General features: G+C 37.2%; 1 protein-coding gene across 17 annotated transcripts in view; it reads right to left on the reverse strand.

Annotated features, from left to right (window-relative positions):
- Window positions 1–17,445, reverse strand: part of MEF2A (myocyte enhancer factor 2A) — a 204,637-nt gene that overhangs the window by 13,295 nt on the left and 173,897 nt on the right. For 15 of the 17 annotated variants that reach the window (XM_043922289.1, XM_043922288.1, XM_043922291.1 and 12 more), the window contains one exon: window positions 13,303–13,490. In XM_043922289.1, coding sequence (XP_043778224.1) covers window positions 13,303–13,490 — 188 coding nt within the window. The remainder of the gene's footprint in view (window positions 1–13,302; window positions 13,491–17,445) is intronic. The other 2 variants (XM_043922303.1, XM_043922304.1) reach the window with 1 other exon arrangement.

Below are 17,445 nucleotides of genomic sequence, written 5' to 3' on the forward strand. Positions count from 1 at the left end.
CAGCGATACATGAAGTCCCAACCTGAAAGCAGGTTTATCTGCAGACAAGTGTGAAACAGGAGTGAGGCTCATTACTGACTGAAAAATAACTACCTGGCCTATAAACTGCTGTTTCAAACGTGGCAAAATCCTCTTCAACTGTGTTGTTATAGATATCTTCACCCATCTCCAACTGTTAAGACACATCAAAATACTATGGGTGTGTGTGTATTCAGTTTTCACTTTAACTTACAGGGATAACAGTGTAAATACTAATAGTTTCTGGGGCAGATTTTACAATTCCACAGAGATGCTTCATGAACTCTTAAAAAAAGACCACGATAACTGACAAGTTGCTAAATGTCAAACTTGTAGTTTGTCCATCAATTTTGCAGTTTATTACAATTCTTATAAACCTATTTCTATGCCTTAAATGAAACTTCGTATAGTTTTTATTTCTGAAGGATAGTGGCAGTATTCCACATCCAGTTCCTGAAAGATGAACAAATGACTAGGATTCTCCACTATAAAAATCACTATTTTTCTTTTTATAATCAATGATTATTTGGGGAGTGACATTCTGAGACTTATTAAATATCCTGTTTCTCCTTAAATTTTTGCTAACTTTAGCACTCATTCATTGACCTTGCCTTCAAGGTCTGCACTATCGTATTATAATGGTGATTTGCCATTTCTCTTATTCTTTCTACATGCGTTGATTAGAATTCTTCTCTAACGAAGAGCTGTCCCTTCTACATTTATTTATTCAATCACTAAGTAACAGTCTCACTATTTTTTAAATTCTTTGTGTTATAATCCAGTAATATTATTATTTATTTTGCTATTTTTTTTCTTTAAACCTTTATTTTTTGAGCAGTTTAGGCTGACAGCAAAATTGAGGGGCATACACAGAGATTTTCCATAAACTCCCTGCTCTCACATATACATAGCTTTCCCTATTACCAAAGTGGTACACTTGTTACCATTATCACCCAACATCCCTAGTTTACATTAGGATTTATTCTTGGTGTTGCATATTCTAGGGGTTTGTTCAAATGTATCCACCGTTATAATATCAGAATGTTTCACTGCACTAAAATGCTCCATCCTTTGCCTATTCATCCCTCCCTTCCTCCAACCCCTGATCTTTTTTACTATTTTCATAGTTTTTGCCTTTTCCAGAATGTTGGAACCATGCAGGATGTAGCCTTTTCAGATTGGCTTCTTTCACTTAGTAACATGTATTTAATTTTCCTCCATTTCTTTTTATGGCTCAATCGCTTATTTCTTTTAGCACTGAAAAGTACTCCATTGTCTGGATATACCACATTTTATCCAGTTACCCACTAAAGAACATCTTGGTTGCTTCTAAGTTTTGACAATTATGAATAAAGCTGCTATAAACATCCATGTGCAAGTTTTTATGCCGGTAAATACCTAGGAGTGTGACTGCTGGATCATATGGTAAAAGTATGCTTAGTTTTGTAAGTGGAGAAGGAAATGGCAACCGACTCCAACATTCTTGCCTAGAGAATCCCATGGACAGAGGAGCCTGGTGGGCTGCTGCACAGTCGGTCATGACTGAAGCGACTTAGCATGCATGCATGCGTTGGAGAAGGAAATGGCAACCCACTCCAGTATTCTTCCCTGGAGAATCCTAGGGACGGAGAAGCCTGGTGGGCTGCCGTCTGTGGGGTTGCACAGAGTTGGACACAACTGAAGCGACTTAGCAGCAGCAGCAGCAGTTCTGTAAGAAATCACCTGTCTTCCAAAGTTGCTTACCATTTGGCATTACCACCAGCAATTTGTGACAATTCCTATTGTTCCACAAACTCACCAGCATTTCGTATTCTCAGTGTTCCAGATTTTGGTCATTCTAACATGCATGTAGTAGTATATCATTATTGTTTATTTTGCATTTCCCTAATAACATATGATGTGGAATGTCTTTTCATATGTTTATTTTTTCATCTGTATATCTTCTTTGATGAGCTGTCTATTAAGGTCTTTGGCCCACTTTATAATTGAGTTGTTTTCTTATTGTTGAGTCTTAAAGAGTTCTTTGTATAGTCTGGGTAGAAGTCCTTTATTGGAAGTGTCCCTTGTAAGTATTTTCTCCCAGTCTTTGGCTGGTATTCTCATTCTCTTGACATCTTTTGCAATTATTTCTGTGTGGATCATGCCAATAGTGTCACATCCAAAAATGCATCACTGTACCCAAGGTCATTTAGGTTTTCTCATTTATTATTGTCTAAGAATATCTGAGTTTTGCATTTAAAAATTTTGGTCTGCAATCCATTTTGAGTTAATTTTTGTGAAGAGTCTGAAACTGAGTAGGGCCCTGTGGGGCTCCCAGGCACAGAGGCCTTTCTGTCCCCCGTTTTTTGTAAGCAAGACTTTCTACATGCATTAATTAGAGTACCTCTCTAAGGAAGAGCTGTCCCTTTCTCCATTTATTTATTCAGTCACTAAGTAATAATCTCACTATTTTTCATTCTTTGTGTTATAATCCAATAATATTTTTTGTTGTTTAAATTATTCTAGATCTGGCCATTGGGAGCTCCTCGGAAAAGTTGGTTCCTATGACTTGACATATATTTCCTCATCCGCTGGCACCTCTGGATCACTGAGCATTTTCCTGGCCCTAGCTCTACAATCAATCACTTCTCCAAGGAGGCCTGATTCCTGTCACTGGAGAATGGAGCTTAGAAACTAGGACCTGAGAGCTAGGTGTGCTCAGTTTCCAGGTTTCACTGATTTAAGACTCAGCAGTCAGAGCTAGGAAATATCAGATGTATTCCAATTCATGTGTACACACATCTATACTTTTCTATCTATCTGTATATATGTTAAAAAAATACATTTATTCTGAAACCTCCAACTACAATCCAGAAAAACAGGGTTCATTATAACCTTCCCATTCACCTTGCTTAACTGAAACTTTATTTCTCAAAAAACCAGCTTTATCTACAATGTATAGTATTCACTTATTTAAGGGTGTGTGTGTGTGTGTGTGTGTGTGTGTGTGTGTGTATGTAACAAATTTACCATCTTGAGCAATAGTTTCCAAAGTTATTTAGACCAGTTCATCCCCTTCCATATCGTATCACTCATTTTTAATAATTATTCATGTATTTCATCTTGGGTTCCCCTGGAATCCTGGTTGATTTTTTAAATTGCATATAGTTAAAAAAAAATCACTCTATATTGTATAGTTTTGTAGGTTTTATCAAAAGCATAGCTTCATGTATCCAACAATACAGTACCACATCCCCTCAAAAATTCCCTATACTACTCCTTTTGTAGTCAACTTCTCCTTACCCCTGGCAACCACTTATCTGTTCTGCATTTTCCAGAATGAAATATAAATGCAATCATATACTGTATCTTTGGATTTGGCTTCTTTCAATTAGCAAAATTCATTTAAGATTCATTTATATTGTTGTGAATTAAATTCATCCTTTTTTTTTTTTTAATTGCTGAGCAATATTCCTTTCTGCAGATGTACCAGAGTGTGTATATGCATTGAGCTGCTGGAAGGTTATTTCTGTTGTTTTCTTTGGGGGAAATTAGTGAAAAATACAGTTTCTGTATAAGCATGGTTTTCAATTCACTTGAATAAATTCTCTAGAAGCAAGACTGTTGGGTTGTATGACAAATACATATTTAACTTTATAAGAAGTTGCCAAACTGCTTTCCAAAGTGGGGCTACTATTTTGCATTCTAAGTAGGAATACATGAGAATTCTGGCATCCTTGCCAGAACTTGGCACTTATAGTTTTTTTGGTTTTGTTTTTGTAATTTTAGCCACTCTAACAGGTGTGTAGTTGTATCATTCTGGATACAAGTCTTCTACTAGATCAGTGATTTTATAAATATTCTCTCCTAATCTGTAGACTGATTTTTTATTCTCTGAACAGGGCCTTTTCATGGAGTGAATCTTAAACTTTGATAAATAGCAATATATCCATTTTTTATGGATTATGCTCTTGGTGCAATTCTCCAATGTTTTCTTCTAAAGTGTCACAGTTTTGTGTTTTACATTTGGATCTATAATACATTTTGAGTTAATTTTTGTATAGGGTTAAGAATTACATTTTGAGGTTCTGTTTTTGCATACTAATGCTAAATTGCTGCAGCACCATTAGTTGTACTGACTATCCTTACTCCATTGAATAGCCTTACTATCTTTGTAAAAAACCAACTAAATATATTTTCTGGGCTCTCTTTGACCTATGGTGCTCTTCTTTTCCCCAGTACCACACATTTTTTTAAGAAATATTTATGTGGTTATGCCCTGTATGCATTTAATTTTTTTGCCTTACTGCCTCATCCAGGACTTCCAGCACAATGTTGAATATGAGTGGTGAGAATAAAACATCACTGTCTAGTTTCTAATATTATTTTACTAAAAGACTGAAGTTTCCTCTTATTAAGTATATTAGTTGCAGGATTTCTGAAAACAGTCTTCATTAGGCTAAAAGAGTTCCTTTCTTCCCCTAGTTTTGTGAAAGTTATTTTTATTATGAATAAAAGTTGAATTCTTTTAACATGGTAAATTATAGTGATAAACTTAGAATCAGCCTTTGGTTTGACTCCTTTTCTCTACTGTCTTTCTGTTTTAAGTTTCATTAATTTCTGCTCATTTTTTCCTTTTCTTCTGGTTCCTTAGGGTTAAGTTCACTCTTTTTTTCTCTTCTAAATTAAAAGCTTACTGATTTGGGACCTTCCTCTTTTCTAATATAAGTACTATGAATTTCCCCTCTCAACACTCCTCCTAGTTGGTCTCCAAAATTCTGATATGCTATAGATTTCAAAATTTCTCTTGATAGTTCGTTTTTGACCCATAAGCTATTTAAAAACATGTTCTTTAATTCTGTATGTGGAGGTTTTCCTGTTGTCTTTCTGTTATTGATTTTATTATGGTCAGAGACTGTAATACGTATGATTTCAATTCTTTGAAATTTGCTGAGGTTTGTTTTATGATACACAATACCCTACTGCATGTTGCAAGTGCTCTAAAGAAGAAATATATGTTCTGCTATGCAAAATGAAGGGTTCTATAAATGTTTCTTACATCAGGCTGGTTTAATATTTCTCAGCCACCCAGATCCTTAACTGAATTTTCTGCCTACTTGTTCTATCAACTACTGAGAGAAGAGTGTTGAATGTTCCAACTACAATTATGGAGTTTTCTCTTCCACTTTTTAGTTGTATCATCTTTGCTTACTGTATTTTGAATGTTTACTGTTAGGTGCATACACATTAAAGATATTTCTTGGAATATGTAATATTCTTCTTTCAGTTCAGTTCAGTTGCTCAGGCATGTCAGATTCTTTGTGACCCCATGGACTGCAGCACACCAGGCTTCCCTGTCCATCACCAATTCCCAGAGCTTGCTCAAACTCATGTCCATCAAGTCGGAGATGCCATCCAACCATCTCAACCTCTGTCATCTCCTTCTCCAGCCTTCAGTCTTTCCCAGCATCAGAGTCTTTTCCAATGAGTCAGTTCTTTGCATCAGGTGGCCAAAGTATTGGAGTTTCAGCTTCAGCATCAGTCTTTCCAAAGAATATTCAGGACTGATTTCCTTTAGGATTGACTGGTTTGATCTCTTTGCAGTCCAATGAGTCCAAGGGACTCTCAAGAGTCTTCTCCAACACCACAGTTCAAAAGCATCAACTCTTTGGTGCTCAGCTTTCTTTATGGCCCAACTTGCTCATTGATACATGACTACTGGAAAAACTAAAGCTTTGGCTAGACAGACCCTTGTTGGCAAATATTTGTCAGCAAATATTCTTCTTTATCCTTGATAATATTCCTTATTGTGAAGTCTACATTGTTTGAACTTAATATAGCTTTACTAGCTTTCTTTTGGCTAATGTTTGCATAGTATATTTTTCTCCATCTTTTTACCTATGTCTTTATACTTAAAGTGGGGTCCTTACAGACATTGTGTATTATGACCTTTTTTTTTTTTTTAAAAACCAATCTGACATTTTGTCTTTTGATGTTTACGTGTATAGTTTGGATTAAAATCTACAATCTTGCTAGCTCTATTTCATTTGCTCCATCTGTTCTTTATTTTCTGCCTTTTCTCCCATTTCTTGGGATACTGGAGCATATTTTGTATTTCTATTTTATCTCTATTGACTTATCATTTATACCTTTTTTTATTTCCTATAGTTTTACTAGGGTTTACAATATATACTTTCAGTTAATTTGAGTTAACCTTCAAATGTATACCTCATCACGTGTAAAGACCTATAAAAGTATATTTCTAATTTTCCACTCTGTCATCATATTAGGTTGGTACAAAAGTAATTGTGCTTTCACACTGTTGAACTTTGCTGTTTGATATTGGAATACATTCTTAAATAAATGTGGTTATGTCATAACATCATTTTAATGTACAATTCTCACTTTATTTTTCTGCTAATGATTTACTTTGTGTGTGTATTAATCACGGTCGTGTTCGACTCTTTGTGACCTCATGGAGCCTGCCAGGCTGCTATGTCCACGGAAATCTCCAGGCAAGAATACTGGAGTGGGTTGCCATTTCCTCCTCCATAATAACTTACTACTTGCTGTTTATATTTATTTTAGACTAGAGAAATGAGTTAAGACAAAAAGCAAATTCAAGCAATTTTCTTATTCAAGTTTAAAATGGATTGTAAAGCAGCAGAGACAACTTGCAGTATCAACAACGCATTTGGCCCAGGAACTGTTAACAAATGTACAGAGCAGTGGTAGTTGAAGAAGTTTTGCAAAGGAGAGAAAGCCTTGCAGATGAGGAGAACAGTGGCCAGCCATCAGAAATTGACAATGACCACGTGAGAGGATCATCGAAGCTGATCCTCTTACAACTACAGCAGAAGTTGCCAAAGAATTCAACACTGACCATTGTACAGTCGGTTGGCATTTAAAGCAAACTGGAAAGGTGTAAAAGCTCAGTAAGTGGGTGCCACAGGAGCTGACTGAAAAATAAAAGAAACTGTCATTTTGAAGTGTCATCTTCTTTTATTCTATGCAACAATGATGAATCAGTGGTTGATGGGATTGTGACGTATGACGAAAAATGGATTTTATACAACCACCAGCAACGACCAGTTCAGTGGTTAGACTCTCAGCTCCAAAGCACTTCCCAAAGCCAAACTAGTACCAAAAAAAGATCACAGTCACTGTTTGGTGATTTGTTGCCTGTCTTATCCACTATGGTTTTCTGAATCCTGATGAAACCATTACATGTGGGAAGTATGTTCAGCAAATCAATGAGATGCATCAAAAACTGCAATGCCTACAGCTGAAATTGGTCAACAGAATGGGCCCAATTCTTCTCCAGGACAACATCCGACCACACATTGCACAATCAACACTTCAAAAGTTGAATGAATAGGGCTATGAAGTTTTGCCTCATCCACCTTATTCACCTGACCTCTTGCCAACCGATTACCACTTCTTCAAGCATCTTGACAACTTCTTGCAGAGAAAATGCTTCCACAACCAGCAGGAGGCAGAAAATGCTTTCCAAGAGTTTGCTGAATCCCAAAGCATGGGTTTTTATTCTATAGGAATAAACAAACTTATTTCTTGTTGGCAAAAATGTGTTGATTATAATGATTGCTCTTTTGATTAATAAATATATGTTTGAACCTAGTTAGAGTGATATAAAATTCACGATCCAAAACCACAATTACTCTTCCACCAACTTAATATTAATATATTTTATTTCTACATGTGCCGTAAACACAAAAGTCACTGCCACTGCTTTTGCTTTAGAGAGTCAACTATCTTTTGAAGCAAGTAAGAAGAGGGAAGATAGCCAGATCTTGGTTTCTAATAACATTCTCCAAAAAACAGCCAAGGTTCCTCAGAGAAATGCCTGATTCTAGAACTTGAGCAGAAAATACACAAGATGATCCTGAAGCATTCCAAAGTAACCAGAAAATAAAACAGTAACTCCCCTACCTTTTCCCCTGCTAAAAAACCCCCACAACAACAAGGGCATATAAAAGGGGACAGGAACCAAGTGAATAGTCCTCAAGAGCTAAAGCTGGAACAATCTGAGCAACAGAATAAACCAGCACTGGTAGAATCATGTATTAACAAAATTTAGTACTACTACAACCCAAAGTATAAAATCAATGTATATGAGTTCATATTAATATAAATAAATGATTAAATGAGACAGAACAATAAGTGACCTGTGCAGAAGAACTCCAAATAATGTATGAGTATAATATGCCCTAAAAGAGGTAGAATATAACCGCCATTCCTTATATGTGGGCCTCACACAGTAACTTCCTTCCAAAGAGGGCAGTATGGGAAGGGGGAAAAGAGTAGCCAGTGAAATACTACACCAGCAAGGTGATCAAAGTGATCAACAGTCACGGTGATAGTATGTACCCTTGATATAATGTGACGAAAAGGGCACATTAGTTCCATGACCTTTTTCCCTCAAATGTGTAACACCAGCCTAACCATGAGGAAAACATCAGAAACACTGCAACTGAGGAACATTCTACAGCATATCTGACCAGTACTCCTCAGAATTGTCAAGGTCATTAAAGTAAGTAAAGTCTTAGATAAATATCAAAGACAAGAAGAACCTAAAAAGACATGACTACTAAATTTGACATGGTATCTTGGATTGCATTCCAGAACAGAAAAAGACATAAGGTTAAAAACTAAGAGTATTTGAATACTCTGGACTTTAAAACAATTTATAAATGAACTTTATAGCACTTTATCAACATAGACTCATTAGCTGTAATACTAATCTGTTAGTAACAGGAGAAACTGAGTATGAAGCATATAGGAACTTTCTGTACTATCTTTGCTATCTTTATATAAATTTAAAACTGTTCTAAAATTGAAATTTATAAAATGGAAGACAAAATTAACTTTGTTTTTATCTTCGTTTATTCCATTTCCATTGTTCTTTATTTTTATTTATTGTACAGATCCAAGAATTTTTTGGTAGCATGTTCCTTCTTCCAAAGGACATCCTTTAATATTTTTTTGTATGTCTCTTGGCAATAAATTCCCACATTTTTGTTTGAGAAAGTTTTTATTTCTTTTTCATATCTTGAAAGATACTTTTGCTAGGTACAGAATTCTAGGTTGAGAGGAAATATTACTTTGTTTTTTGTTTTCTTTTGACTCTTCTCTTTACATTTCAGTCTGGGTAATTCTATGGATGGATTTTTATAACACTGTACAGGAGGCAGTGACCAAACCATCCCCAAGAAAAAGAAATAAAACAAAGCAAAATGGTTGTCTGAAGAGGCCTTACACATAGCTGAGGAAAGAAGAGAGGGGAAAGGCAAAGGAGAAAATGAAAGATAAATGCAGAGTTCTAAAGAATAGCAAGGAGAGAGAAGAAAGACTTCTTAAGTGAATAGTGCAAAGAAATAGAGGAAAACAACAGGATGGGAAAGACTAGAGATCTCTTCAAGAACCTTAACAGATACCAAGGAATATTTCATGCAAGATGGGTACATTAAAGGACAGAAACAGTATGGACCTAACAGAAGCAGAAGAGATTAAAAAGAGGTGGCAAGAATACACAGAAGAAATGTACAAAAAGGTCTCAATGACCTGGATAACCACAATGGTATGATCACTCACCTAGAGTAAGACATCCTAGAGTGTGAAGTTACATGGGCATTAGGAATCATTACTATGAACAAAGAGGTGATGGAATGTCAAATGAACTATTTCAAATCTGAAAAGATGATGCTGTTAAAGTGCTGCATTCAATAAGCCAGCAAATTTGGAAAACTCAGCAGTGGCCACAGGAATGGAAAAGGTCAGCTTTCATTCCAATCCTAAAGAAAGGCAATGCCAAAGAATGTTCAAACTACTGCACAACTGTACTCATTTCACATGCTAGCAAGGTAGTGCTCAAAATCCTTTAAGCTAGGCTTCAACAGTACGTGAATCGAGAAAACCCTCAGATGTACAAACTGGATTTAGAAAAGGCAGAGGAACCAGAGATCAAACTGCCAACATCCGTTAGATCACAGAGAAAGCAAAGGAATTCCAGAAAAACATCTACTTCTGCTTCCTGACCACGATAAAGCCTTTGACTGTGTGGATCATAACAAACTGGAAAATTCTTAAAGAGATGTGAATACCCCACCACCTTATCTGCCTCCTGAGAAATCTGTGTGCAGGTCAGGAAGCAACAGTTAGAACTGGACATGGTACAACAGACTGGTTCCAAATTGGGAAAGGAGTACGTCAAGGCTGTATATTGTCACCCTGTTTATTTTATTTACACACAGAGTACATCATGTGAAATGACAGGCTGGATGAAGCTCAAGTTGGAATCAAGATTGCCGGGAGAAATAAAAAACCTCAGATATGTAGATGATACAACCCTAATGGCAGAAGTGAAGAGGAACTAAAGAGCCTCTCAATGAAGGTGAAAAGAGGAGAGTGAAAAAGTTGGCTTAAAACTCAACATTCAAAACACGAAAATCATGGCATCCAGTCCCATCACTTCATAGAAAGTAGATGGGGGAAAATGCAAACAGCAACAGATTTTATTTTCGTGGGCTCCAAAATCACTGTGGATAGTGACTGCAGCCATGAAATTAAACTATGCTTATTCCTTGAAGAAAAGCCATGACAAACCTAGACAGTATATTAAAAAGCAGAGATATCACTTTGCTGACAAATGTTCATCTAGTCAAAGCTATGGTTTTTCCAGTAGTCATGCATGGGTGTGAGAGTTGGACCATAAAGAAGGCTGAGAGCCAAGGAATTGATGCTTTTGAACTGTGGTGTTGGAGAAGACTCCTGAGAGCCTCCTGGACAGCAAACCAAGATCACACCAGTCAATCCTAAAGGAAATTAACCAGAACTGTGGTGTTGGAGAAGACTCTTGAGAGTCCCTTGGACTGCAAGGAGATCCAACCAGTCTATCCTAAAAGAGATCAGTCCTGGGTGTTCACTGAAAGGACTGATGTTGAAGCTGAAACTACAATACTTTGGCCACCTGATGCAGAGAGCCGACTCATTGGAAAAGACCCTGATGCTGGGAAAGATTGAGGGCAGGAGGAGAAGGGGATGACAGAGGATGAGATGGTTGGATGGCATCACAGACTCAATGAACATGAGTTTGAGTAAACTCTGGGAGTTGGTGATGGACAGGGAGGCCTGGCATGCTGTGGTTCATGGGGTCGCAAAGAGTCAGACACGACTGAGCGACTGAACTGAACTGAACTGATTCACTGGAAGGACTGATGCTGAAGCTCCAATACTTTGGCCACCTGATGTGAAGACCCAACTTACTAGAAAAAACCCTGATGCTGGGAAAGATGGAGGGCAGGAGGAAAAGTGGGAGACAGAGGATGAGATGGTTGGATGGCATTATTGGCTCAATGGACATGAGTTTGTGCAAACTCCAGGAGATGGTGAAGGACAGGAAACCCTGGTGTGCTGCAGTCCATGGGGTGGAAAAGAGTCAGACACGACTGAGAACAATAACAGCTTCTGTTTACATTTCAGTTTGGGCAATTTTTACTTACAGTAGACCTACAGGTCTTCCTCCTGCCAGGCCTTTAGTGCAGAGTTTGAGTTAATTTAATTAAGAACTAGGCTGAGTTTGTGTTTCATTGTTGGTATGGTTACCTTCAGTATAGTTACCACGGGCCTCAAATGCCTCTGGGGGCAGTGGGAGACTGGTTTGCTAGAGGTTTTTTACTTGTTTTTTCCCCAAAGAAAACTACTTCATTCTCAGTTTTAAGCTTTCTCCTTTGTGTTATGCATTAGGCTGTAGCCTTTTCAGAAATTCTGCCATGATTTTGGCACTGGTCCTTCTCCTTCACTGCAGGCTGAGAGAATTTCCCTTTCCCATTCCCCTAGTACAGTGGGAATTCTCCAGTCTCCTAAGGGTGACCATTTGTGTTGTTCACCTCCTCACAGATTAAGACTCCTATTCCATAGGAGTGAAACAGAAGTACCCAGGGAAAACTTTTTGCCCATGCTGTAGTGACTGCTCTTCCCTGATCCCAGCTGTATACCAAACAGGAGATTTTTTCAGAACATTCCCAATTTTTTCTGCAAGAGAGCTTAAGACTTGCCCTATATTGCTATCCCAGAGGTTTCACAGAGCTATGCCAGTGAACACTTGGCCTCCAGCAATTCACCAACCACCCTAGCTTAACTCATTACCTGTGTCTTGCCCGGGTAAGTCAGTGCTCCAACGTCCTCTACCTGCAGTATCTGTCCCTCCCTAGAGACTGGGCTAGCTGGTTGCCCTGAAATCTCAATACTACAACGTGTTCAAGGAAAACTATGAACTTGCTCGTCCAACATTTTTTTAGTGCAATGCTGGAAGCAAGTTTTCAGTTTTCTATATCTCTGAATGAAAAAGCACTTTGCTTTTTGACTTAATGAGTTTTAGTTCTGGCTCTCTTTTGTACTATGCTGGACCAGTACTGACTTTTCCCTTGGTCTCCTTATATTACCTAGCCAAGATCACAGTTTGAGATTCAAATGATACAATGCATATAAAGATGTCTGGGAACCCATAAAGTATTATACAGTGTAGAATAATTATCTAAACCCTGATAGCACTGCTTAAAAATCACTTAAAAATCAATCAAATTGCAAGTTCAGCAGCTGCATAGTAGAAAGACCACCTGGGACATCACACTGATTGTTCGTAGTCAAACAGATAAAACTTGCAAATGTAACTTTTTCTGTAGAAAGCTAAGGTGATAAATGTTCTCCCCTTCTTCATAGACCTAGGATTCAAAAGCAAACGAGGCTAGAACATTGTTAAGGGCTAGAGTGGGAATACCTGTATTCTTTATAGAGTTAAATGGGAAGGTTATTTGAAAAGGAATAAACAAAAAAACTTATTAGCGGAAGTTTTTATGCATTCTTTCCTATTCTACAATAGTTCTCTTTGTATGTAGAACTTTCTAACAAATAAGAGTTTTTTTTTTACAGAAAAGAATGTGCTAAAGATACTGAAAGTATGCAAAAGCACAGAGAAGTACTTAAGTCAAGTTTAATTTATTAAATTGAGGATGAGATCTCTAAGTAAAGATTCCAGTCCAGTAAATGAAAATTAACATAATAACTTCCCCATATTTAGCTTTACTTTTAAATAACCATTAAGTTTTTTTTTTTTATAATCCGTTTCTGTGTATTTAAAATAGACTTGTCTCTTCAAATGCTAATTTCCAATAGAAATACTCATTAGGAAAAAGTCTAGATCTCATGGAAGTACAGAAAATTCCAAAGGAAAACACACACTATGTATAAAATGCATAAAGAATGAAATTTAAGAAAGGTTTAACGTACCAGTGGAGGCATCATGCCCTTGCTGGAAGGGGGGATGACAACTCGAAGATCTGGTTTTCGACTGTTCATTCCAAGATTGCCACCACCTGGAGGAGGGGGAGACTTTGTAGGCATAACTTTGCCTAAACTATTTGCACCAGTAGTTCCGATCAAATTTGGAGAAGCTCTTGAGTTTACAAATCCATTCCCTGGAAAAAAGGGAATTCACTCATTACATGAAACGAGTCATTAAAATATTTTGGTACATATGTTTTCCTCAGTCCCAGGTTTCAAGTGATTCTTATAATAAAACTCATAACCATGTTATCTTTGAATAAGCAAAAAAAAAACCAAACAAACAACCTAGTCTGAAATACATTAAGACTAACACCACTTGTTTCCAGCCTTACTACTTGGACCTGCTGAGAGAAACTTGAAACACAAGGATGTTCCTAAGGGATCTCTCTGACTGAGGACCAAGATGATGGGGGATATAAGAAGATGCCTGAGACCAACCTATTCATTCATTCTCACAAGAAAACAAGGGCATTCCTACTAAGTTCAGGGCATCTCCTTAACTGAAGCTTATTTAGCACTCAGCTCTAAAGCCTTATCTTCACCAAGTACTTCTTCTTTACAGCTCTACCTACAGCTGTTCTATTTCTTTAGCTGCCACTCAGGTCTTCATTAAATATTTGCAATTTCTATAACTTTAATCATCTAATTCCTACTTTTTAACTTTCCTTAGGAATTAGAAAAATAGAGGAAAACAAGAGAATGGGAAAGACTAGACATCTCTTCAAGAAAATTAGAGATACCAAGGGAACATTTCATGCATAGATAGACACAATAAAGGAAAGAAACAGTATGGACCTAACAGAAGCTGAAGATATTAAGAAGTGGCAAGAATACACAGAAGAACTATACTCAAAAGATCTTCATGACCCAGATAACCAAGATGGTGTGATCACTCACCTAGAGCCAGACATCATAGAATGTGAAGTCAAGTAGGCCTTAGGAAGCATCACTATAAATAAAGCTAGCAGCGGTGATGGAATTCCAGTTGAGCTATTTCAAATCCTAAAAGATGATGCTGTTAAAGTCCAACACTCAATATGCCAGCAAATTTGGAAAACTCAGCAGTGGCCATGGGACTGGAAAAGATCAGCTTTCATTCCAATCCCAAAGAGAGGCAATGCCAAAGAATGTTCAAACTACTGCACAATTGCACTCCTCTCACACGCTAGCAAAGTAATGCTCAAAATTCTCCAAGTAGGCTTCAACAGTACATTAACTGTGACCTTCCAGATGTTCAAGCTGGATTTAGAAAGGGCCGAGGAACCAGAGATCAAACTGACAACATCCGCTGGATCAACAAAAAAGCAAGAGTTTCAGAAAAACATTTACTTCTGCTTTACTGACTACACCAAAGCCTTTGACTGTGTAGATCATGACAAACTGTGGAAATTCTTAAAGAGATGAGAATACCACACCACCTTACCTGCCTCCTGAGAAATCTGTATGCGGATCAAGCAGCAACAGTTGGAACTGGACATGGAACAACAGACTGGTTCCAAATCAGGAAAGGAGTACAAGGCTGTATATTGTCACCTTGCTTATTTAACTTATAAGCTGAATATATCATGCCAAATGCCGGGCTGGATGAAGCACAAGTAGGAATCAAGATTGCTGGGAGAAATATCAATAACCTCAGATATGCCTAAGACACCACCCTTACGGCAGAAAGCGAAGAACTAAAGAGCCTCTTGATGAAAGTGAAAGAGGAGAGTGAAAAAGCTGGCTTAAACCTCAACATTCAGAAAACTAAGATCATGGCATCTGGTCCCGTCACTTCATGGTAAACAGATGGGGAAACAATGGAAACAGTGAAAGACTTCAAAATCACTGCAGATGCTAACTGCAGCCATGAAATTAAGACACTTGCTCGTTGAAAGAAAAGCTATGACCAACCTAGACAGCATATTAAAAAGCGGAGACATTACTTTGCTACAAAGGTCCATCTAGTCAAAGCTATGGTTTTTCCAGTAGTCATGTATGGATGGATGTGAGAGTTGGACCATTAAGAAAGCTGAGTGCCGAAGATAACTTTTGAACTGTGGTGTTGGAGAAGACTCTTGAGAGTCCCTTGGACTGCAAGGAGATCAAAGCAGTCAATCCTAAAGGAAATCAGTCCTGAATATTCAGTGGAAGGACAGATGCTGAAGCTGAAACTCCAATACTTTGGCCACCTGATGCAGAGAGCCGACTCATTGGAAAAGACCCCAATGCTGGGAAAGATTGAGGGCAGGAGAAGTGGATGACAGAGGATGAGATGGTTGGATAGCATCACAGACTCAATGGACATGAGTTTGAGTAAACTCCGGGAGTTGGTGATGGACAGGGAGGCCTGGCATGCTGTGGTTCATGGGGTCACAAAGAGTTGGACATGACTGAGTGACTGAACTGAACTGCTAAGCAAGTCATCTGGATATAAAATGCTCGTCAAATAATTTTACACAAAAGCAGGAAGGTTTAATAGAAACCAACAGAATGGAAGATTGACATTAATAAGTACAGATTAAAAATATTTCTCTTAAAAAAAAGGCATGAATGTGTTCTTAATTTCTCTGATAATATATAAAAGATTCTTATTTACTTGATTTGCACTCAAACCTGAAGGATAAAGCAATATTTCCTCTCAAATACATTATAAAATGATCCAAAGGTATAATTTAGAAAAATGCATTATCAAGAAATACTAACTTTTTCCATGAGGAATATATGATGTTTTTCAGTTAGATATGGTACCAGAGTAACCCATGAGAATCAAATTACAAGAATGAAAGGGGACCTAAATGCATGACATTTCTGAGTGTGAAGTTGGAGTCTGCAGCGGATGATTACAAGATGATGTAATAAGCATTTGGTAACCCGCCAGACTGAGACAGATATACCATTCGTTATTCTGTGGAGTATAGTGTAATACCACCTAATGTATGCCATCTTACTTCCAGTTCATCTCTTATGACCAAAAAGAAGATATTGTTGGGACAGACTTTTGAAGTATATACTTTTAAGTATATAACTCATCTTGTCACAGCCTATAAATTTAGGAATAAAGTACTGACTCTAAATGAATAAAATCAATATAATGTGACTTTTATTAAAATCCGTTTTCAGGTTTTATGATAACTTATGCCTTGATACCATTGTGACAAAAATGCTTAGCACTGCATACTAATACCGCTAGAAAGATGACAAAGCTAATCTCAATTATAGTCCTAATAGCTCTAAGGCAAGTCATTCAATTATATCAATCTGGCTCCTATTTCAGAATATCTTATCAGCTGAAATACTGCACTGAAGTGGCTGGAAAGCACTCCCATGTTCTTAATTCTACTCTTCTAGGGCTTATTACTATGAATCTATCTGAGAAGCTGAACTGATATGGGAAGGATTTTGAAAATCTCCAAAGATTCTGAAAAATCCATCCAAAGCAAGGTTAATAATTAACTCTGCCACAGTTGACAAATTTTTCATAAAATCAAACTTTCAGCAGATTATTCAATAAACAAGTAAATAAATAAAAATATATTTAAAGTCTACAAAATTATGTCATTTGTATGAAGAAATGAAGTTTCTAAAATTTAAAAAGACGATGGGTTTTAAAATCACTGATGACTTATTGACTTGATTCAATGAAAATTTCTATATGATGAAGAACATGGATTCTGTCCATTAAACACTTAGGATCTAAAACAGAAAATCATGAGATTCAGGTTCTTCTGTATTCCCTCTAAACCTCTTCTGAGTGCACGGTCCCTGAAACGCTACACTCTCCTTCTCTATTTAGAGACTTCATGCATCCCCATAGCTTCAACCACTGCCTCAAAATGACTCTTAAATCTGTATTTCTGCTTTGTGTCTCCTAATTCCAGGCTATACACAGCCATGTGGTGGGAACTTTCTCCCAGATATGCTGCTGTCATTTCAACCTCAACCTGTTTTAAATGACTGTTCTACTGTCTCCTCCATCCCGCCCATCCTCATTTTCACAGAGCTATTAAGCTTTGCTAGTTCTTTCTTTATAATCCCTTTCTCCTTACCTATCTCTTCTTTTTAACTCTCATTGCCTCTGTTGTAATGCAAATCCTTATTACCTTC

The sequence above is a fragment of the Cervus elaphus genome, chromosome 13 (assembly GCF_910594005.1).
Source record: "Cervus elaphus chromosome 13, mCerEla1.1, whole genome shotgun sequence".
Classification (NCBI taxonomy): Eukaryota; Metazoa; Chordata; class Mammalia; order Artiodactyla; family Cervidae; genus Cervus; species Cervus elaphus.